Source organism: Centruroides vittatus, unplaced genomic scaffold (assembly GCF_030686945.1).
Source record: "Centruroides vittatus isolate TY-2023 unplaced genomic scaffold, ASM3068694v2 contig_651, whole genome shotgun sequence".
Taxonomy (NCBI): domain Eukaryota; kingdom Metazoa; phylum Arthropoda; class Arachnida; order Scorpiones; family Buthidae; genus Centruroides; species Centruroides vittatus.
Genome location: NW_027122405.1, coordinates 2,093,814 through 2,118,014, shown reverse-complemented (window position 1 = coordinate 2,118,014; position 24,201 = coordinate 2,093,814). Strand labels below are relative to the sequence as shown.

Genomic DNA, 24,201 nt, shown 5'->3' with positions numbered 1-24,201 from the left:
CATATTAAACGAATTACTTCATTGCTTAATAATTTAGCTGAAACAAGGAAACACAACCAAATTTTAATTATAAGCTTCGTACCTCCAATGAATTTCTTAATTATCTCAAACTTCCAATTAGTAGTGATATAGTAGACTTATCAAATTGTATTGAAGCGACAAAATAATTGAGATCACATCATTAAAAGAATAATTTTATTAACAACATAAAAACACATAAACAGATAAAAATATCTTCTTTACTCGCCATGTCCAATCACCAAGAACAAACTATTCTCCACAGCAGACGACCTTTCTTTAGAGGTTTTGCTAATACTGTATTTCCTCCAGCCTATTTTACAAAGAATAATTTTATTCGTGGAATTCATTTCGGTACTATGTATGCCCGAAATGCATTCCACAAATCCTCTTCAGCCACTTTTATATTGATACCTGCATTATTTTAACTTAATTTACATGGATCAATGATATCAACTTAGGAATTCCGCCTAAATTTCGGGGAAAATATAGAGTTTCGGCGACGAGTAGGAGCTTCCAAAAGTCATTTGTTCTCGCGGCGAGATCCGGAGCAGGTCGTTTCATTACGTTCGTGATGTTTTTGCTCAATTGTGCATATATATGTACTATAGTTCATAAGAAATATGCTACTATTATATCGGCTGAATATTTGGCCAAATTAAGAAATACAAAATACAAGAAATACAGGCGTCCTCAACTTAGGAACACGATTGGTTCCTTTTGTTGTAAATTGAGGAGTGCCTGCATCGGATAATATACAACCGTTTATAGGGGCTGTCCATAAATGACGTCTATACTGAAAGGGAGGAAGGTTAAGATCGTTTGTTTATTAAGTTAAGTTACGGCAACGCAATACTTGGGCGATCTGCCTAGGGGAGAGATGCCTTCCGGGAGGTCTTTTTAAGGGTAACTGGGCCCTATTCATGCGTTACAGACATGAAGAAAACCCGGAAAACTCCACATGGCCAATCCGTCCTGGCCTACGGTCGAACTCCCAGGGTTTAAAGAAAGGAAGGGCGCGTATTTTTATGCAGCGCTCGAGAAGCGCTTTACAGCTAATCCTCTGAAACCCGTTTCTAAATGGCTAACGCTGCTCGTGACGTCATTTCGCTACACTTTCGCTGCATAAAAAAACGCGCCCGAACCGCTTGGCCACTGGTTGGCCCGAACCCATAATAGGCTTGCTTAAAAAAGTACACCACGGGCGGAAAAGGTTTAAAAAATATTTTGCACTATTTTCATTCAATGAAAAACAAACGAATCATTGCATAATTTATTGCATAAGTTATTAATGCATTTTTAAATCTAAATGCTAATGTAAAATACTGAAATATCTTAATAGTTAAAATTCAACTCTTTCGGTTTATAGACACTACGTTATATTATTACTATATTAAGATTGCGTGACAAGAGAAAACTATGCAATGCACTATATTAAATGATTTTGTATAAGAAAAATTTTTTCTTATGCTACTAAAATACAAACGTGCGCCATGATATGCGTATTAAAATAATATTAGTATTAATTACATTCATTATATAGCTTATTCATTATTAATAATAACTTATAAAAATATCACCAATATTTACAAATTTAATAATAATTACCGATATTCAAAAAATATTTTCTAGAAAGTAAAATAACCAAAGCAGGGAAATTGGCTCTTTACAAATGGAATTTCTTCGCTCATCTGGCAATTGGATTGATAGATTTGTATATTGCGTCATTGGTTATCATAAGGTGACGTCATAATCAGGTGCGGTGAAGAAGAGGAACGAAGATGTTTTCGACAGGACCTAATTATGGTAAACTGAAAACGAATTTGCGGTTAACGATAAACCGTTTGAAATTATTAGAGAAAAAGAAAACGGAATTGACACAGAAGGCACGGAGAGAGATTGCGGATTATATAGCAAATGGGAAATTGGAAAGAGCGAAAATACGCGTCGAGCACATCATTAGAGAGGATTATTTAGTAGAAGCTATGGAAATCGTCGAGATGTATTGCGATCTCATTTTGGCCAGATTTGGACTTATTCAACAGATGAAGTAAGTCGACAAATATTTCAAAATGATACAATTACGTTTATCTTGGGATTTTTTAGCAGATAAACTCTTTAATCAATAAAATTCATCTTTTATTAAACTACAAATAATTCGGTTTCGGAAATTTCTATCAAATATACTTCTTTTAAAAAAAACAAAAATTAAACAAATTAAGATTTGTCATGTACAGTATTAACTGTAAATAATTACCCCTTGCACTAATTTGACTATTTTACTGCGTAAACAAGCAGAAAAGTAATTAGTCCATTCATTTACGTTATCAAACCGTTTGAGTCTTCTTCCTTGTAGTCTCTAGGACTGTCCATAATGATGTCTGCTTCGTGGGGTAGGGGAAAGCCCAGAACGTGACAAGGGGAAGGGGGAATGATCCTCGTGCAGTCACGTTTCACATTTACCATTAATCAGTGTCGTACACACTTTTTTAAAACATGTTTCATTTAAATCTTTAAAAGTTTAGTTTTTGCACTTATTTATATAGGAACATTGTACAATATACATTTACTTTTGTTGTTTTTAGTAAAGCTGCTTTATTTAAGCAGCTATGGGGTTGTTGTGGGAAACATTTCTACACCTTGGCTACTTGGCATTGTTGTTTGGCTCGTCATGTATGTTGTTTTGTATGAATAAAAATGTTTAGTTGGAAATGACGTGGAATTGTTGCCGAGAGTAAAATATTGGAGGCAGTCAATGAAAATTTAATATTGCATAAAAATGCAGTTACCTATGTGGTAAACAACAATAATGTGTGCATTTGCTAATAAATCTGAAAACGTTTATGTCTGAGAAGAAGATTGGAAATCTGTTTCCAAAAGTTTTTCAATAACTGGTTTAAAATAGAATTTCGTATGTCACAATCTTCATTTGAGGTATAGTAGATAATGTGTATAATTTATAGTGGCAGCCATCTTAACTTCTGTCTTCAGTACTTGTGAACCTCACTGAACTATGCTGCAGCAGCTAACTTAAAGTGGAAATAGCTTAACTGTCTTTTAACAAAGAGGCTTTACTAGGAAACGAGCCCATAATCTGTTAAGATCACAGTAAAGTGGATTGGTGCAATTTCTGTGATTCTAACAGTATGGAATTTACATCATATTCTCATTATTTGTATGTTACAAAGGACTCGTCAGTTCATATTTTTATGAGTCTAAAGTGAAAGAAATATTACAATAAATAACATTATGAAATTGTATTGTTGCTATGAAGTCATAGATTGTCTTTGTTTCTAAGGTCTTTTGAGTTAAACAAGGTATTTTTTTAAATATACATAGAACTTCAATATCTGTTGGCAATATTTGAGACTGTTAAACTTGTTTAAAATGTTATTGAAGTTTTTGGAAAATTTAAAGTTTGTTTTCAGAATCTTACCAAAGAAAAATACTTGCGAAGCTAATTAAGGTTATCAGAGTGGACTTATTTGGAAAAAGGTAATATAAGGAATGATGATTTTTCTAAATCTATAGACTACAGTGCATCTCATGGACTGGAGGAAAATAACTTTTGAATTTGTTTGGAATGCTTTAGTTGAGAAGGTAATAAAGATGATATTGAGTGGATGAATTAGCCACAAATAATGCTGTTTTCAATCTGTTAATGGGCCATCTTTGGGTATGGACAGTTGAAAATAGAATGCCCCATTTTCAACTGACCATACCTTAAGAAGGCCTGTTAACCAAGTTGAAAACATTAGTGTTATTTAAACTTCACCCACTATTAAAGGTGCATTGATTAATTCAGCTATAGTCTCTTACCTTCCATTTTTTCTCCCAGATGATTTTGTAACGAACTGCACCTTAGTATTAAACAATTTGATTTTTGTTAGCTGGCAGACACAACATAAATTTTTCTGTCAAGATGGTTAAGGTACCATCCTACTGCTCTCCTTAACCTTGGGAATTTTTTTTGTATACACTGTTCATCTTGGATATATCACAATTTGTCCTCATCATCCAATCTTTCCCCATTGTGGACCTAGCTGAACCCATACCCATGGGTATGGGTTCAGCTAGGTCCACAATGGGGAATACCCATGGGTATGGGAAAAGAGCCTTCTTAGTGCACATAGGACAGAAAGAGTTAAAAATGAAAAACAAAATAAAAAATGATTTTTCTGACTGGTTAAATTTGACAAGTTTTTCTCTCTCTTTAATAAAATAAAATTAAAAATTTAAGGTATGTTTTGCTTTTTATAAACTTTTATGAAATAATTGTATCTCCTGATACTATATTTTTCTTATCATCTATGTATTGGTGATTCACAATTGATAATATATTATTATATAAAGTTGGCAGCTAGATAGTTAAGGTAGACTGTTATTCTGGAGATCTATCTGGGTTTGAGTTTGGATTGAAATATCAGAAATTTATATGGTTTAGTCTGGACATAGTTGTCATCATTCCTTACTACAGTGATACCTCAGTTTTTGTCAATAATCCATCTGAAAACAATTGGTGAAATCCGAAATCGACAAAAACCAAGGCAATTATTTCCATATAAATCAATGTAAATCCAATTAATTTGTTCCAGACACTCCAAAATACATACCAAAAATACATTTTATAGAGAATAAATATAGTGTTTAATAGTAAAAACAATAAGAAATTAATATAATGATTTTGATTGATCCAAATTAATAATAACTGTTCAACATCTCCAATTGTTTGCCATCTCTTGTTTTGTTAGCACATTCATGCCTTTCATTACATTAGCCTCTTTTATTGCTTTCTTTTTTACCACAATAGATCTTATCGTGGATGGTGGCTTTCCATACATACAGGCGATTTCGTCAATTTTAATGTCGCTTGTATTTTTCAATGATTTCTTTCTTCAACTCAATCGTGTTCCTGGCCTTCTTCTTCAAAGGGCTGCTGGCTCTGGAAACTTTCTTTGGTCCTATGATGGAGCAAAAGGGAAATGAAAGCAATGAAGTTGTTTGGGTAGAGGCATGGGATAATAAAACTCACACAACAAGAAACAATGCCACACTGAGCAGGAAAATGCATGGGTTACCCTTTGTTTTTGAACAAGGTCATGTGAGCACGCTGATGAAAACTGAGACAAACTTTTCGCAGAAAAAATTGATGAAAACTGAAACCGATGATAACCAAAGTCAACAAAAACCGAAGTACCACTGTACTTAGATGTCCCTTTTGCAGGCTTTGCTAAACCTATGATAGGCATGGAAAAAGACACTCTTAATGTCTGCAGTGTAAAGAGAGTTAAAAAATATATATATATTTCAATAATTTAAATTATAAGCTTTATTTTGTTATATTTTTTAACAATATTACTGTAAGAAGCTGTTTCAGTTTTCTTATTGTTTTGAATTGATATGATTGTAACTATATAATAGAATTTTATCAACCAAATTAATTATTTCAATTTCCTCAAACATGTACTTTCTGAAAGATCAAGAGGAAAATAAATTCTAGTTAAATCCTAGTGCTTCCATACTTTTCAGTCCTGTCATTAAAACAAGGTCTGGTAGGCCATATACTGTACTTGTTTTAATAACAAGGTATGTCAGATACAAGATATGACTGACTGCCATACCTTGTATCTGACAGCTCTGGATGATTATTATATCTGCAATTAATCACTTGTAAAAATAAAAAAAATTCTAACAACAAGAGTTTTCTTTCAAAAACTTTCCTTGTTATGAGTTTTTATTAAAGAAAAACTTTCATATTAAGCAAAAAATAAAATTGTGTGGGGCACCATCTGTTATAGATTTTGTTATAAAAACTTTAAAAAGTTTTAATTATTATAAAATGGCAAAAAGCTTAATTTTGAGGGTAAGGATAAGTTTTGTAAAAAAAAAAGTGTAAATGTTAATAATGAATAAAATCTTCATTAAGTCCTACCCCTCTTAATATACATGACTCCCCTCTATCTCCACTCTCTTGACCTTTCACAATCAAAATTTAATAGCATCAATGCTTCTATACAAGCCACCAATGCCAAATTTTGTATCTCTTCACCCCATCCTGAGATATTAAGTGAAATAGATACCCCCACACATACACAGAATTTTCTTGCTGTTTTTTTTTCTTTTTGCCTTGTTATGTAAGCCGGGAAAGTAAAATGGCATATATTAGTGCATACAACCATATCAGAAGAGATTATAATCTTATATGTATATCTTACACTAGGCATTTCAAAGTAGTGACAATCACAAGAACAAATAAAAATGATGTTGCATGCTTTTTGCATAAGAGCAAATATAAATAGACTTTTCCTCATCAGCCATGTTTTTTTTTTTTTTTTTATATGAATGTAAATTAAAATTTACAGAAAGTTGGCTTTAAAGATCAAAAAAGTTTTCTTCGATAAATTTATATTATACATCATTTCAATAACATATTTAGAATGTTACATTAAGTATTATTTTTAATTATTAGTAGTTAACTTTTATCAAAAAGTAAAGTCTCTTTATCAATTAATTTAACAAACAAATATATATATTTTATGTATTTAAAAACATGTTGCATAATTATGAATATTTTACCTGTAACTTTACATTACTATGAAAAATTAAATCTATTAATGTTGCATTAATAAATTTAAGTTATTAAATTAAGCTATTATTTTAACTTTAAATTGTTTTATAATTGTAGTTAATAATTTAAAATGGAAAAATTACATTGGCTTTTATTAAAAATGACATTAAATCTTATATTTTATTAAGAATTTACTTGTGAGAATAAGTTTGTAATTAAATAAAACATTGCCATTTAATTTATTAAATTTTTTGAATGTTTAACATTGAGTTTTTTAATGAATTAATTCAAAACATCTTATTTTTTACATTTAGAACTTTAGATGAAGGATTAGCTGAAGCAATTTCAAGTATTATATGGGCAACTCCAAGACTTCAAGCAGATGTAGCAGAATTAAAAATGATTGCAGATCAGTTAACATCTAAATATGGAAAACCTTATGCTCAAGCTGCCCGAGAAAATGCTTTGAAGACTGTCAATGATAAACTTATTCATAAACTTAGTGTTCAAGCTCCATCAAAAATATTAGTCGAGAAATATTTGATTGGTAAATTAAAATTTGAAAATGAAATATACTTGGAAATAATTTTGATATAGTTATTAGTAGATAACATTTTAAAACGTTTACATTAATAAAAATTTATTTAGTTAGAAACAAACAAGAAAATTTTTAATTTTTTTTTAATATTATAATAAATAGTATAACATTAAACATCACAATGTTTATTGTAACATATTTGCTTATTTATTATATCAATTTTTATTCTTATATGTAAAATGTTGTTCATATACTGAAGTTAAGGATGTTCAAAGAGTTTTTGAAAAAGTAGTGTGTTTGAGTTGTAAAGCAGTCATATAATTTTTTATCATATATGTGAAACAAATGCAAAAATAATCTGTTCAAAACTGTTGTTTCCCTAAGACAGCATCCACATCATTGCACATTACCTGAATAACTTTACATATTTCTTGGGTACATCCTTGTTTCCATACTGTACTAGATTACATGCCTAGGTACTGTTTTAAGCCATCTCTGTATTAATGAAAGTCAGATGTAGTTTTTGTCATTTTTCCCTAAACTTCTCCATTATCTGTTTTAGACTAAAAATTACATATGTGGATTCCTCTATAGCTATTTTTTCTGAAAAAGCAGGTCTATACACAATGTCTTATTGAACATTTTGTCTTTTCAGTCAAAACATATTAGCTAAAATGGGTCGGCAACTTTTTTTGTTACTAAGAGTGCAATAAAAATTTTAAAAACCATTGAAGGCACATAGTTTAATTTTTGGAAAAAAAAAATTTACAATGGTGTAGTAAATAAACAAAATAATTGTTTTGAAATATGTATATTTATACAAAATAAAGGTTATACATGCATGTAATAACTAAAAAATGAAAATTAAAAGTATGTACATAAAATAACACAAAATAAAATTAAGTAAAATTACAAGTATATATATTTATGCTTGTGTGACCATGGTTCTAGAGGGCACTTTTGAAATGCATCATGTGCACCACATTATCAATCCCTGAGCTAAAACATTGTGTAACATGCAGAATGAAGGGTTTTCCTGAACTGAAAAAAGACAGATGAGACAAAACTACAGATAAGTCATTTTGTGTAGATGCTCATTACACTCTGTGTTGGTGCAGCATGACCCATGAGGCCCTTGACCATAAACTGACAATACACACTCAGTGAAAGTTTCGATCCAGCATTACCAGTAATATGATTTAAACTGTGGTGTTTTTTTTCCAAAATGATTAGATTTTTATCTAAAATTATGTCAAAATTTTTTCTCTTGGGAATGAGAATAAAAAGTACTGTTACATGTTGTAAATAAAAAAATATTTTATTGAAAAATAGAGATATAATAATAATAATTTAAAAAATATATAATGATATAATGTCAGTTTCTTTTAAATAATTACTTTTTATACCACTGTTTATGTATATAAAGAATCTTTTTTTGCTGTTTTCACAAGGCACACTGCAAAAATAGCTAAAAGTAGTGCTTCCTCCATACTGAAGCTTCACAAATGAAAAAAGAAAAACATTCAGAAAAAATGTAATTGTCAATGTGAAGAGTTTGTTTTGACTGACTGTTTTGATTGAACAGGCAAAATGTGTGATAAAACACAAATTGCATTTAAGTCTTCTATCTAAGATTTTTTTTTGTTCAGTGTTGTGATATGAGCTTAATATTTATTGAAACAATATTATTGAGACAATAAAAGATATTTTTGTTCAAACAGTAAGCTACTTGTTATATAAAAGTTTTTTAAAAGTGTCATAAGTAAAACTAATAATTAATAATTGTTATCGTACTTGTATCAACTAAATAAAAACTGAATATCGCCAAGTGTTGAAATAAGTAACAGGACTTGTGTTTGTGAATCCAAATAAAACTAATAAATTAAAAACATTTTTAAAAGTCTAAGGACAGTAATATATTACAAAAATGAAGACTAACAAATAAGATGAAAGTTTTTAGAAGTCTTTGACATGTCATTCCAAAATGTCAGAACACAATCAACACTAATGGAGACAATCTTTCTTTATAGGCTCTTCTCTGCCTATATATTTAAATTGTTTAAATGTCCCTCCAGCATCATATATTTGTAAAAAATTTTCTCTGTACAAATAAATTTAAAAACTGTTGGAATGTATGTGTTGAAGACTTCCAAATGTTTTCATTTTTGTAATTTTTATAATAAACTAATATTTTATAAATAAAACAATTATCTTGTTGCTGTCTAACTAAATTTATAAATTATGAATTTTGTATAGAATTAAGATTATGAAAGTTAAGTTTTAAGTATGTATTCTTTACATTTCCAGAAATTGCTAAAAGTCATAATGTACAATATGAACCTGATCCAGATGTTATGAAGGAAGATGAGCTTATGAATGCTGAAGTTGAACCAGCTGATACACTTATAGATTTTGAAGATAAAACAAATCAAGTTCCACCGTTACCAGGGTTTATAGGTGCTGGTGGTTTTATCAGACCTCCGATGCCAACTCAACCTCCTTTTAATTATCCTTCTGTAAGTGTTTTCAAAATCATTTAATAATAATCATTTATGAAATTAATTATATAGTGGAATCATTCTGGGTTCTCCTGCCATTCACAAAATCCTGTATTGCACACAGTTTTCTATTATTCAATGCACGTGTGCACATACAGAGTGGTTATAATTAAAGTTGCCCTACTCAGACCTGTCTAGAGCCCATTCCCGTGGACGTATTTTGATGAAACTTGGTATATATGTTATATGGACCATGGGAAAAAGGAATATGCAAAAAAAAATATTTAGTTCAAATTTTTACCACTAGGTGAAAAAATGGCACATGAAGAACAAGAAACACAAAATGGAAACACGCAAAAGGTTTTTATTCACAACATTTGTTCAATGTGCAATCCATTTGCATCAATTACATGTTCAAAATGCCTTACAATGCAATTCATTTGCATCAGTCATGTGTTCAAAATGCCTTACAGCATTGTAAGGCATTTTGATAATTAATGCAAATGGTTGAATTGTAAGGCGTTTTGAACATGTAATTGATGCAAATGGATTGCACATTAAACAAATGTTGTGAATAAAAACCTTTGCGTGTTTCCGTTTTGTGTTTATTATTATTCATGCACCATTTTTTCACCTAGTGGTAAAAATTCGAACTAAATATTTTTTTTGCAATTTCCTTTTCCCTATGGTCTATATAACATATATACCAAGTTTCATCAAAATACGTCCACAAGAATAGGCTCTAGACAGATCTGAGGAGGGCAATTTTAATTATAACCATCCTGTACAACTCCTCGACAAAAAATTAGAATGTTCATTTAACTGAAAGTTTAGTGTACATTTTCTCATGAACAACACAGAGTACAAAACTTTTTTTGACCCTACATAAATAATGTCTATATATATTTATTATACCCATTAATCAGACAAATTAACTCAAACGTTTTTGTGTTACAAATGGAAATGAAATGACAAAAAATAGAATAACAGTTTGACCATGATAAAAAATTAGAATATTAACAAAAACAGCCGAACAAACAGCCATAAAGAACTAAATTTTAATGCAAATTTCCATATTGCTGGGCAGAGCAGTATAATAGTACAACATGGGGCATAAGCGTGACATCAGTGACAGAACTAATGATATTATCATAGCCTTGTACAAAGTAGGAAGAACACAAAAAGAAATTGCAAATTATGTAAAATGATTGCAGCCAACAGTCTCTAGAGTGCTGAAAGAATAAAACAGAGTTCAAAAAGTTTTAACTAATAAACCCCAGAAATATGGATGTAAATGAGCAATGACCTCGAGGGATGAGAGAAACTTAAGAAAGATTGTCATGCAAAACTGCTTAAAAAGCATTAAACACTTGCATGCACAATGGAGATCAACTGGAATGAATGTTAGTAGCCGAACGTTACACTTCAATTTCTATGTTCCCAAGACAAAGCCATCTCTAACGAAAAAGCAATGACAAGTGAGTGTCAGATGGTGCAGAGAGAGGCTCATGGAACAAGATGACTGGAATAATGTTCTCTTCGGTGATGTAATGTAAATACTGTATATTACCTAATTTTCCCACTACCCACTACCCACTACCCACTAGCCCACTACTCACAAGTGGTAGTGGGCTCTGTACACAAATTTTGTATTCCAGTTACCACTCTGTACTCGATATTTCTTTACATTTTGTTGGTTTCAGTAAATAATACAATGCAGACGCCCATGAGCCTTCCTCCTTCATCCCCTTTCCTATTTTTTTTTATACTTCACCTTTGCCTCTTCTCTAAATATTACTTTTCTCTTAATTTCACACCTGGGCAATACCTCTGAGTAGTCCCAGGTCTTCATCCCCTATGTGCTAGAAGTCTAGAAGTCTCTTCAGTGATGAAACCCTGTTTTGTCTCTCTTATGATGACCAAGGGCCACATGTATGGAGAACAACCAAAGAGGTCTTCGAAAAGGACTGTATGAAGAGATCTGTAAAGTTTGAATTATCTGTCATGATCTGGGGATGCATGAGTGCTAACGGCATAGGACAACTTTGGGAATGTGTCAATGCACAGACATATCAAGACATCTTATGATACCATCGGCAGAGGATTTAATTGAGAAAACATTTCTATTTCAACAAGATGGAGCATCCTCTCCTACCGCAAAGTCAATGATAAGTTGGTTACAAGAACAACAGATTGCAATCTGGCCAAGCAATTTCCCAGACTTAAACCCATTGAAATTTTGTGTGGTCATGAAACAACGACATAATGAATGGTGATCAACCTTCTAAAGAGGAACTAATGACATGCATTCGACACATTTGGAATTGCACCACCAGAAACAATTGTGAAGCATTAATCCACACCATGCCCGACAGATTGGGAGCACTAATTATGACAAACAGCAATGCCACAAAATGTTAAGTTTATTTTGTTGTATTTCCTATATTTAATCCACATTTAGCTAATAATCTAATTTTTTGTCATGGTCAAACTGTTGTTCTGTTTTTTTTTTTGTCATTTCATTTCCATTTGTAACAAAAAACGTTTGAGTTAATTTGTCTGATTAATGGGTATAATAAATGTACACAGACATTGTTTATCATTTTTTTTGGCATGGTCAAAAAAATGTTTCATACTCTGTGTTGTTCATGAGAAAACGTATACTAAACTTTCAGTTAGGTGAATATTCTAATTTTTTGTCTAGGACACACGTATGTAAATACTGCAAGGTAATTTAACCAAATATTTTCTTATAATTTTGGATTAAAAAAAACATTAAGACATTATTTATCACTTGAGAGCTGTAGACCTTAAATTGAATCTAATTACAAAAAATAGACCAAACATGATTGTTACAATACAGTAGACCCCCTCCTATAACACGGGTTCATATAAGATGGATTTGTATAACATGGTGGAAAAACTGTGATTGTCTTTGTATAATACACTAAAAGAGGCTTGTATAACATGGTAAAAGAATGAGACAGATTGTCATGGCTGACTTGTGTCTCGACAGGATTGGTCGAATCTGAACCAATAGTGGACGAGCAACAACAGACCTACTTGAGATCTACCAGCATAGCGAGGACGCTGATTGGATGACCACCATCCAGCGGCACACGTATATACAGAGAGTTTAGGTAAGAAAGTTGAGTTTTCTTGTGAGAAAAAACATTTATTATTCAACAGCCATAAAAATTGTTGTTTTGTAGTGCCTTAAGCCTGATTACTAAAGAAAGTTATTTTAAATATAACAAGTAAGTTAATCGCTTTGGGCTGTGAACGGCTCATGTATTTGTAAAATCTAAGTGACTCGTACAACACGGATTCACATAACACAAAACATATCTACCTTGTTATAGGGGGGTCTACTGCATTGTGATTTGTAACTTTTAAATTTGTATATCAAACTTTTTATTTTAATTAGGAAGTTATTCCCTATTAATAACTGCAAAAAATATTAAATTTATCAAAAATAATATCAGAATGAAATTATAAAAAAACACAACTCATTATTTCAATATACCTAAATACTTTGTTTTACTGATTAATAAATGCTTTCATTTTACAGTTAAATGCTGTTATCAAGAATCATGTCAAGGTTATCATTAATACATGGTATTAACATAAAATTACTGTCAATTTTTATATTAGCAGTATTGTTTAAATAATAATTATGACCTTGTAAAATAAACAGGCTATTTTCTTCCATTGCTAGTGCTAACAAACAATAATAAATTAACATTTCAAATACAAATGAATAGCAGGGCTTAAAGTGACTCTCTTTTTTAGCTTTTTCTGAGAAAAATGCACTTTTTTAGCTTTTTTTCACTTCCCATGTGAAATTTTTTTTTTTTTGTAAATGCGCTCAGGAGCAAAATAGCAACCAGCACTTCCCTGTATGCCTTATGGACCGTGCACGACATGTTAAGGCACTGTCGTATACACATGTAGTGTACTACATTTATATAGACTAACAAAACGAGCAGCTTCCCAAAGCTTGATACTTTGCACATGCTGTAGGAATTTGCACGTGGGTTCTCCTTGCTTGTATCCTTGTGAAATACCGATCTCCGCAGCGCTTCGATATAATCACGCTGCATTAAGTCAAGTACACTTCTAGTTCGGCGTTAAGAGTGATTTTTATACAGCATTATTTTTAGCATTTGTATTTATTTAAGCACAGTGGACAAAAGAAAGAAATAGATTTTATTTAATACTAACAGTAGAAACTCATGTTTTAGCAACGGAAAATCGTATAGAACCCAATACTTTCTGAAGTAAGTTGCTAAGCAAACTTCTTCCCAACCGCCTGCTATTCTTTAGCTTAAACGATGACATTTACTCGTTTTTGACTACCGTAGAAAAACCGAAAAAATAATTGTTGAGCAATAATAAATTTGATTTATACTGTTATTATTAAATAAAATGTTGTAGGACACTCGTTTCAAAGCTTGTATCTTTCTAGCACTCTGTAAAATTAAAGATCGAGCAAATCTCGTGCCAGGAAATATAAGATTTTAAGCTAATATCCTAAATATTAATAACTTCTGTAGAGACAATCTTTAGACAAAGACAAAAGTTTGGTTTTAAGTGGGTGCTTATATATTTGGCATGCACCATGGTTTTCTGCATTCTAACGGTGTCCTTCATTTTCCATTTCGACAAACTATAAAACTCTTCATGCACGTGCGCATTCGAACAGCTGCGGTCAATCCGGCACCAAATTAAAAATTAATTTGTAAATATTTAGCGTCGAAAAACCGCTATTTTCACTTTAATCTAGCTTTTCGATATGCTTCTAGTCGAACTCAGTCAAAAAATTAATTTAATTATAATTTATTGAAGATTTTAATATTTTAATATTAGAAAGTAATTAGCATAAATTACATGGTGTCACGTCTCATCTTTGCTGCCGTTCAAGTTTTTAATGTTATTTTAATGTAATTTTATACATAATGTATGTTTATTATAATTTATAAATCTATATAGGAATAATATCTGTGTCTAATAAAACAAAGCGATTATAAAAATGAAAAGCGTGCGTTTCATCTTGATTTTTTGTAAGCAAAATTTTATGATTTTAATTTTTAAAAAATGAGATTTTTATTTATAATTTCTGTAATTTGATCTATAAGAGCAAAAAACTAAACTTATCAAATATCAACTCTCTAAATAATTCATCATTTACTTATTAATGTCAGATTTGTTAAATTTCATGGGATTGTATTATTTTTCAACTTGAGGGTAGTAGAAAGCTTTGTATATTTTCTCCTGTGAAAGTAATAGACTCTGCCGGTTCCCCACTGTGAAGGACAACAAACTGCTAAATGTTTAATTACATTAAAAATTTGCCAGGACAAATTCACAATTAAGAAAAAAATACAATTTCTTGTAAGACTACATTTACTTGAGTCTTTCTCCTTCAGTCCCTTCACATGCTATTTCATTTGTTTAATTACATTGTTTTCATAAACTCTCTTCTCTGTCAGTTGTGGGTCGAATGACTAACAAATTGTTTTATTGTATTCAGGGGAATAGATTTGGAGACTAGTATTACCAGTAATGAATGCTGTAATTTTATTTTTAATCATTTAAAAAATATTGATAAAATTACCAAATAAATGATTGGGTCACAATTACTTAGTGGTATTGCTATATAACAGACATGGGCAAATGAGACTCCGAGAGCTGCATGCGGCTCTTTTTGAATTTTATGTGGCTCTTGCTGAAAGTGTTAATTTCTGCTTTTTATTATTATTTTTACAGTTTTATTTCCACAATTTTGTGAAAATACGTTTATTAAAAAAATTCAATACTTGTTCTATATTATATAATAAAATCCAGGTACAGAACTGCAGTATAGAATAAAAAAGTACAGAACTGTGGCTCCCATGCATTTTGCAAAACCTACATTTTGGCTCCCACTGAACTTTTGCTTGCCCACCCCTGCTATATAATGAACATGCAACCCACTGATTCTGCCAGAAGTTGTTTTTTTTCTTCTTTAATTACATTTTTTTAATGAAGAAATCAAAAAATGCACCTTGAAATAAATGGCATTTGAAATTTGGCATGTTATATGGAAACACATTCTGGTAGTTATGTTACTATTCCATTTGCTCTGCTGTGTAACGGTGGGAATTCTGTACGGGGCACATGAAAACTTAATGCGGGCCTGTTCTGGCTTAATGCAGTCTTACTGGTCACTTTTCTGGAGTATAAACTCAGCCTAACTATTTTCATATTTAATTTTATCAGTCCACTTAATAATCAATCTAATATCATATGCAATGTTATTGATACAAAATATGTGTGCGTTTGTGTGTTTTTTTAATAACGCCTGTTTTCGTTCATTTTAACACTATTAGCTTTTTTAGCTTTTTTTCAGTGTGAACTCTCTTTTCTCACTTTTTTTTTTATTGCCATGACTGCTTTAAGCCCTGGAATAGCAATTTATAGTAATATAAAATTATTACTTATAAGATCACTTTCAATCAAACTTGAATGGTCCGCATGATAAATCAGAAGAAATGAATTCTATAATTTGGTCTAATTCATTACAATAAATGAAACGATGGTTGGTTCTAAATAGATAAGCAATTCTTTAATTTTAAAAAATTGATTTGATTACCATTTTCAACTTCTGAAGTATAGAATATAATTAGATTTAGCTTCTTACCATGTTATGAATTTACAGCTTAAGTTATGTTTTCAAACACTAATTAAAATTCATGTAGGAAAACATGGTTAAATTATCTTCCATAATATACATACTGTTATTTGTAATAATTATTACATACAGATTAGAAATACCCAAAATAATATTTCAAGTAAATTATACAGATTTTTATCATCATTAATAATAATGGAATATTTTCACACAACTTTGCAATTTGTATATTTATCAACATTATATAGAGTTACAGTATATTGTTATACTTATTAAAAAGTTATTATTATATTAAGCTTAGAAGTTATTTGCTACATAAATCTGAAATACTAACAGAAAAATACACACAAAACTGTACAGATGAATGTAATTTGAATTCTGTTGCACATAAATAAGGTATCAAATGGAATTGTAACTACTGTATTAGAGTATACAAAAGGATTAAGATTTGTAAATTTCAGATGTAAAATTCTAATTTATATATTGAAATGAATATCTAATACTTGTTTAAAATATTTCTATGATTTGTAGGAATTTCTTTAGTCTTACAATAATTTTTACAACTTGAATTTATTTTAGTAGTAAACTGATAGAAATTGTAGAGAATCATTACTGGACCATATAAATTTACTGATGGCATACATATGACTTGCAATCATTAAGTACCTTTGGAATAAATGCAATATTAGAATGATGTAAAATTTTAAGTTTTTTATTTTTTAAATTTGCATTAATAAGTATTTTTTAATAATTATTTTCTAAATCGATTTCAAAATAAATTGTTTTACTCTGTTCATAATGGATGGATTAAAATGGTGTTTCTGCTTGATATTTGGCATGCAGTTTAATGAAAATTATGGTTTGGCTTAAATGCTAGAGAGCATTTTTCATTTACATTAGTACTGTTTCCATAATGTTCTCAAGAAAATTTTGATATACTTAAACTTTTTAAGACGGCTGTGGAATAGCACTTCAAATGACTAACAGTCAGCTGAAATAATAAAATGAAAGTTAACTATCTTGAAATGTTAAAATAACCACAAATTAACTTAAGATTATATAGCGCAAACATATAATTATCAGTGCTTACAATAATTAACACATTTTCATCATAAAGTATTCCAACAAAAAAAAATCCAGCAACAGTAGCTTAACTTTCCTGGCAACATTTAAAATTTTGGTCATGCCATCTGTTATATTGTATTATTAAAAACTCCTTATATTTTTAATTACTGTGAAATGGCAAAAAGTTTAATTTTGAGGGTAGGGATGGGTTTTATGATAAATTGTAAATGCTAATGAGAAAAATTATCATTAAGTTCGACCCTACTTGAGATGTCACACAATCCCCTTTAGCTCCCCATCTTCTTGGCCTTTAACCACCAAAATTTAATAACATCAATCCTCCCTAATACACAAACCATCTAACACAAACTAAATAAAACCTTGTTTAATATGAATTCATATAATTTTTTAAACTTTTGTACATATTTTTTTATGATTTTATTTTTGAAGGTTTTTCTGTTCTTGAAAAAATGTTTTTGAAAATATGCTCAGGCAATTGTAATTGATGGACTTTATATAGCTGATGTAAATTATTACAAAATGAGCAGCATATAGTGGATCATTAAAAAAAGCTCCTTAGCAGATGAATCTAAAGTTATGATATTTGTTACATTTTAATCATGTTGAGTTTTGATTTTGTGGACTTATAAGAAAATATTTGCATATTAAATTTTATTTTGTAGTAGGCTTTTCAAATACAGAACTTCAGGACAACTAACAAAATCTGATGTTTGTCTGCTAGTATAAACACACCCAAACAGAGCAAAGATAACAGGAATAAATGAAGATCATACAGGTTTTTGTTTAAGTGGCTTACCATGCCAGGACACTGTCTTCTAACAATTTGTTTTTAAAAAACTTTGAATCCTAATCAATATCTAATCATAATAATTTAACAATGTGGAAATAATTAAATTCAAAAAGTCCTGAAAAATATTTATTTATAATTAGGTTAATTAGTGATTTAATGATTAGAGAATTTGGACTTAAAGTTTGTAGGCATTCATTGGTAATGTTAATTATTAATAAATTTGTATTAATTAAATTTTGATGTGCTGAAAATTAAAAGTGCAGATGATATTTTAAAATAATATGGACTAGGTTTTTTCCTGGACTCTGGATAGAATAACTGATAAAATTCTTGAATATTAAATGAGTTTGATCCTGCCTTAGGCAAAATTTTGATATCTTGAAATTCAGTTAAGTTTAAATTAAATTTTAAACATCCAACCATCATATTTTACTCCTATTATTATAACAAACATATCATGCTCAATTGTGTAATCTGCACATTATTTTCCAAAAAATTATAACCAAAAGTCATAGTGCACAGTTTATTTGAAGCAAATTTGGTGACACAACACACACACACACACACACACACACACACACACACACAGGTCAGGGTGCTTCCAGTTACTAAGTATTTTGCTTACTTTGCTCATGATAAATTTTGCTTGTCAACTGAGTAACTTTGATTAATATAATGACTCTATAGTCAATAGTTACAAGTGATATTATTAAGTGTTTTTGTGTGACTTATTTCATGAAATTGAGGATAGTAAATATGTAACTGAGACTGACAGTAAATAATTTTTATACTTATTTTACCTCTTAGTTTGTTGTTGGTCAATTAGCAGTTTTTACCTTTGATTTAATTAAACACTGTTAGAAGTTTTAATTTCATGTAATTAGTAAATTATAAAATTTACTAATTACATGAAATTAAAACTTCTAACAGTGTTTAATTAATTGCACTACAAATACATTACAAAAAATTGCATCTAACTTATCTTTACCAGATATACAAATAATTTTTTCTCTTTTTATCTTTACCATATTAACTTGAAAACTGAGTACTTCCATACTGAATGCTACAAAAGAACAAGAGTGAAGGATACTATTGTGTTTATAACTATAAATGAGTAAAATTTGTTAAATAGTTTACTCCTGATTATTCAGGCAATCACCAGTAATGGAAGCACAGGAACATGCATAATCTGCAAGTCTGTTTTATTGAAAGCTAATTGATTTTTTTTTTAATTTTTTAAAATTTTATATTAAATTTAACATAATCTATGTATATAAATGAAGATGTTTGTTTGTTTGTTCATTTGTTAAGTACCATTTCTGAATGGTACTTAACAAACAATACAATACAGCTTTACTTAATAGATAATTATTTTTTTAATCAATAAAATTATATTTAATGATAAATCTTTTTTCCTTTTTATCATTGCTTTGGAAACATTGGTTACCAAGATGTTTATTTAGGGATCAAAACAGGTGTGAGTCACTTGATGCCAGATCAGGACTATAGAGTAGGTCCACACTAATTTTGAATAGTAACAAGGGTATTGTATGTAGTATGAGACTTGTCACAAAAACCATTGTTTCTTCTATCAGCTGTCTGGATTGTTTCTTGTGAATTTGTGAATTGTCATGCATATCACATATAGCACTGAAGAGTGGCTGACATTGTTGATATTGTCATCCTTTTTGTTAAACTTTATCAGGAGATTGCCTTAGCAGTTTCAAAAAACAGTCAACATGAGTTTACTGAAAGTTGTGACTTTGAACTTTTTAGTTACAGGAGCTTGGGCTTCCACATCATGGATGCACATTTTGACTTTAGTTGAAAATGGTGTCTCTCTGGGTTGTCACTAGTAACAAATCACTGTAGCATTGTGTCTCCTTATATGTATAATGTGCCAAATTTTTCAGATAAGCAGAACTTCCTTTATTTTCAGATGTAAGCTCTCTTTTAACTCATAATCTATCTTGCACACATCTGATAATGCAAAGGACTGATTTTGGCACAATTTTATGAGCGAGGGTTGACACACAAAATTGCAAGGAAACAACTAATTTCTTCTATTAATACACATATCCTATTGTAAATCATCTATTTCAGTATATCATTTCTTCCACCTTTGACTTGTTCTTGTCTAAATTAAAATGGGACATCCTGACTTTTATTAATGACTGTGAAGTAACCTTTATAAAAATTTCTTAATCCAGTTCCAAGACAAGAAATCATTTTCATAAATCAGAAGCATTTTAGTGTAAATGTCCTTTGCTGTAAGTTTTTTTTAGTCTACAGAAAATGTACCACAACTCATTGTAATGTATTCTGTCAATACACATGCCATATTTGTTTGCAAAATACATGAAAACTGCAAGAATTAACATGACTGTTTTGCAATTATGTGAGAACTAATAACTGAAGTCGTCTTTTTTTTTTTTTCATTTCTTGAAGGACAAAAATACAAGACTTGTTTGTGACATACTTATTGAATCATCCTCATACAGTTGTTGTTGATTATGTAGCATTATAATTGTATATGAAGAAATTTATCTGAGTAAAATTTCATATATTTTTGAAGAATAAACTTTGTTTAGCAGATTGAATTTGAAATCTAATTGTAAAATGGCATTCTTTTATTACTTTTTGTGGTTAGGCTAATCATTTTATGTGACAGATCAAATAACTTTTATCTTAATAATACTGTATTAACTTAAAATGTCAATTTATAAACTGAATTTTAAAGTAAATATATAAAGAAAAGATTTTATTATATAAAATGGTTTTAATATATATATATCTGACATAAAATCAATTTATTTCAAAAGTAAATGAAGTGCAGCAGATTGGATCTTATAAATTTTCATAGAAGAGCTGATGACATTTTAGTGATATAGAGAGAAGAAAATAAACATCAAAATCTTCATTAATAGAGTTTGTTGTAAAATAGTAAATTATCAGCTTTTAATTAGAAAATAGATGAAGACAAAAATAGTTTTAAAAGTTGTATGTACAGTAGATATATTAAAAAGCATGCTATAGAAATGCTAAAAAACAGCAGAATACTTACTTCTAAGTGAAAAAAAGAAATTAAGTCATCTATTGGCTGAAGTTTATGAAGTTATTTGTAAAATTTATAGATTAAATCAAAATTATTTACAATTAATCAAACATTATAGGCTGCAGTTTTTCTCTTTGATAGTTTTCTAATGTATTAAAAACTAATTTTATATTTCAGGTAAGCGACGATTCAGACGACCGTCCACCTTTGCCTTCTGTACCTCCAAGCGGGCCTTACAGATCTGAAAAACCACCAATAGGTTTTAATGTTGGAGTAGAATTTAATGCACCCCCACCAAGTAATGATGTAGGAAATGTACAGCCACTCGAACAACCATCAGAAACAACTACTGAAGAAACCAATCCAATAATTGATACAAATCCAACACCATATCCTAGAACACAATTTCCTAGTGATTTATTACCAGAATTACCTTCTGTACCAACTACCAGTTTGGCTGATCATACGGTAGGAAGTGATGGAAAGTCAGATGAAGTAGATTTTGACGACTTAACTAAGAGGTTTGAAGAACTAAAGAAACGCAAGTAATTAAATGCATCGCTATCTTGAAATGTCACAATAGAATTATGCAGTTTCTACAGCAAGAATCTACACCAAATTATTAGAAATCAAATACTATAAACTGTTAATAGTTAGTTAGTTCTGTAACAGTTTAACTTTAAATAGAACTTTTTAAAATAAAAATATAAATTTACTTATTAGGATTTAAGAAAATGGCTTTTTAAGTTTAGATTTTATAAAATGAAATCTTGATTTAAAAATAAACATTTATATTTTTGTGATAACCATGTATTTGCAACGTTGAAATTAATGTTTGTGCATTTGTCAGTTTTATTAACAGAAATAAATTTGTATTAACTGTGAGATTAATTGGCTGTTTCCAATAGAGTTTTTGTTACAGCTTTATGCTTACTTTATTGGAATGTAAAGTCTGAAGTACTTAAAATTTGATTGCTTTTGAATTCCCAGTTTATAAAATATTTAAAACACTCAAAAGCACTTGGATTTTGAGATTTTTTTCCACTCCAATAAAATAGAAGTTGCATGAGTTTTGAAGTTTGAAAATTTCTAAAAAACTAAACACAAGTTTTCCGATGTTGTTGTTGTTGTTGTATTATATTATACCATTTATGCAAGATGCTATTTTTTTCATAAGTGCCTAATAATTTTACATTTTAAAATTGAAATTTTTAGATACAGAATTCCTATATTTGAAGTTAACACACAACAAATTACAAGAAGTTTAAAACAACTTTATAATTTGTATATTTTGATTTGTCAATACATGTGTTTTTTCCCTCATGTAAATTTTTATTCACATTTAATAAAAATTTAAGGCACCAGTGAATTCTTTCATTCTTTTTATTTCTAAGTTTTCTGCACTGTGGGCGGCACTAAGATGGCTTTTTATCCATATCCATCATGGACTTGGCCAGGGTCGTGATGGAAACTACTGGGTGATAAGGGATGGAACCTGAAATATTTGGGACTGACTGCCCATGAAAAATTCCTGGAGAATTGTTTACCTGATTTGATCCTAGGTCCTCAGAGCAATAAGCTGATGCCCCAACTTCCACAGCCATCTCCGTCAAGTTCTTTCATTCTATAAAATTAGAAATTAGTAGTTCTTTCTTAATTTACTCCTTCCTGAATAATTTGTTGTTGTTATGTGGTTCTAATATAGATGAACCATTTTATGTACAGGATGATGATGATGATGCATTATGTACATAAACAAATGATGATAAAAATATTAAATCTGGTAAAAATTGTTTCATAATATTAACCAAAATCATGTTCAAAAGTAAATTCTTGCATTATATAAAATATGTATGAGAAATTTACTCAAATTTGCTAGTAATATGTATAGAAAAGTTCATATACATCTTTGTAACATTGTCATTTTTCTAGCTAAAGCCTCTTATAAACCTTGTGTTAACTTTTTGAACACAAGAGATAAGGGAACTCCTTTGTTAATTTCTGATGTATATAATGTAAAAATAATATTTTACTCACTTATGATTGATAAGGTATTGGATAATATCCTGATTAAACTTTAAGAGTATATTCAAATTGAATGATGGATGACAAATCTGTTAGTTTCTAATATAAAATGAAACATTTTTTATTTTACTTTTTCACAAAATATAGTAACATTTGGTGTGTAATATGATTTAAAAAATGTATATAACCTATTAATATTTTCAGGATCCTGAAATTTTAATGTTTTCAAATGTATACAATTGGCAACATTATGGAATTTTTTTCTGTCAACTGATTTTTGCAAAACAAAATTTAACTGCTAGATTACTGCATATTATTGTAAAAACTGCTATTATTTCAAATTTCCTGTTTGTTTTTTTTTATTTTACTTTTTATGCTCTAGGCATTTTAAGAGAGCCTTTTTAATTGTATAGATTGTGAGTTTAATCAAGCCACAATGGAGGCAGCTGAATGGTTGGGAATGGGGCCCAACATATCTGGGACAGACCACCACCAAAAATTCCTTATAACTATAAAGTATATAATTCAGTTAAAGATTGTTAATACCAAAATTGTATTTAATAAATATCTGAACTATTAAACTTCATACTACAGTTCCACCTCATTCCTCATATCAGTGATATTTAAAGCATTTAAGTTAAATCTCTTGACAGTAATTTTCATTTCATAATTATGAAATATTTGTCATTTTATAAATGTTAGTATATTATACATTATGAAATATTATTTGATTTGAATTTTAATTAAACTTTTAATATTACAGATAGTTTATAAAATGGTATGTCAATGATTGTTTAACATAGTTAATAATTTTGTAATTTACTATATTTGATCATCTGTACACTTAGATTTTTTTTAACACATTAAAATTGACTATATTATTATTAGTTTATTATATATAATAATTAATTTGTGTGTGTTTTAAACAATTTACATACTACAACATTTAT

General features: G+C 29.6%; 1 protein-coding gene across 1 annotated transcript; it reads left to right on the top strand.

The window, feature by feature from the left end:
- Positions 1-1,742: 1,742 nt before the first annotated feature.
- On the top strand, positions 1,743-22,295 carry Ist1 (IST1-like protein). Its single transcript, XM_067275925.1, has 4 exons — positions 1,743-2,068; positions 6,901-7,133; positions 9,432-9,640; positions 21,404-22,295. The coding sequence occupies exons 1-4, from the start codon at positions 1,800-1,802 to the stop codon at positions 21,773-21,775; spliced, it is 1,083 nt and encodes a 360-aa protein (XP_067132026.1). The 5' UTR covers positions 1,743-1,799; the 3' UTR covers positions 21,776-22,295.
- Positions 22,296-24,201: the final 1,906 nt, after the last annotated feature.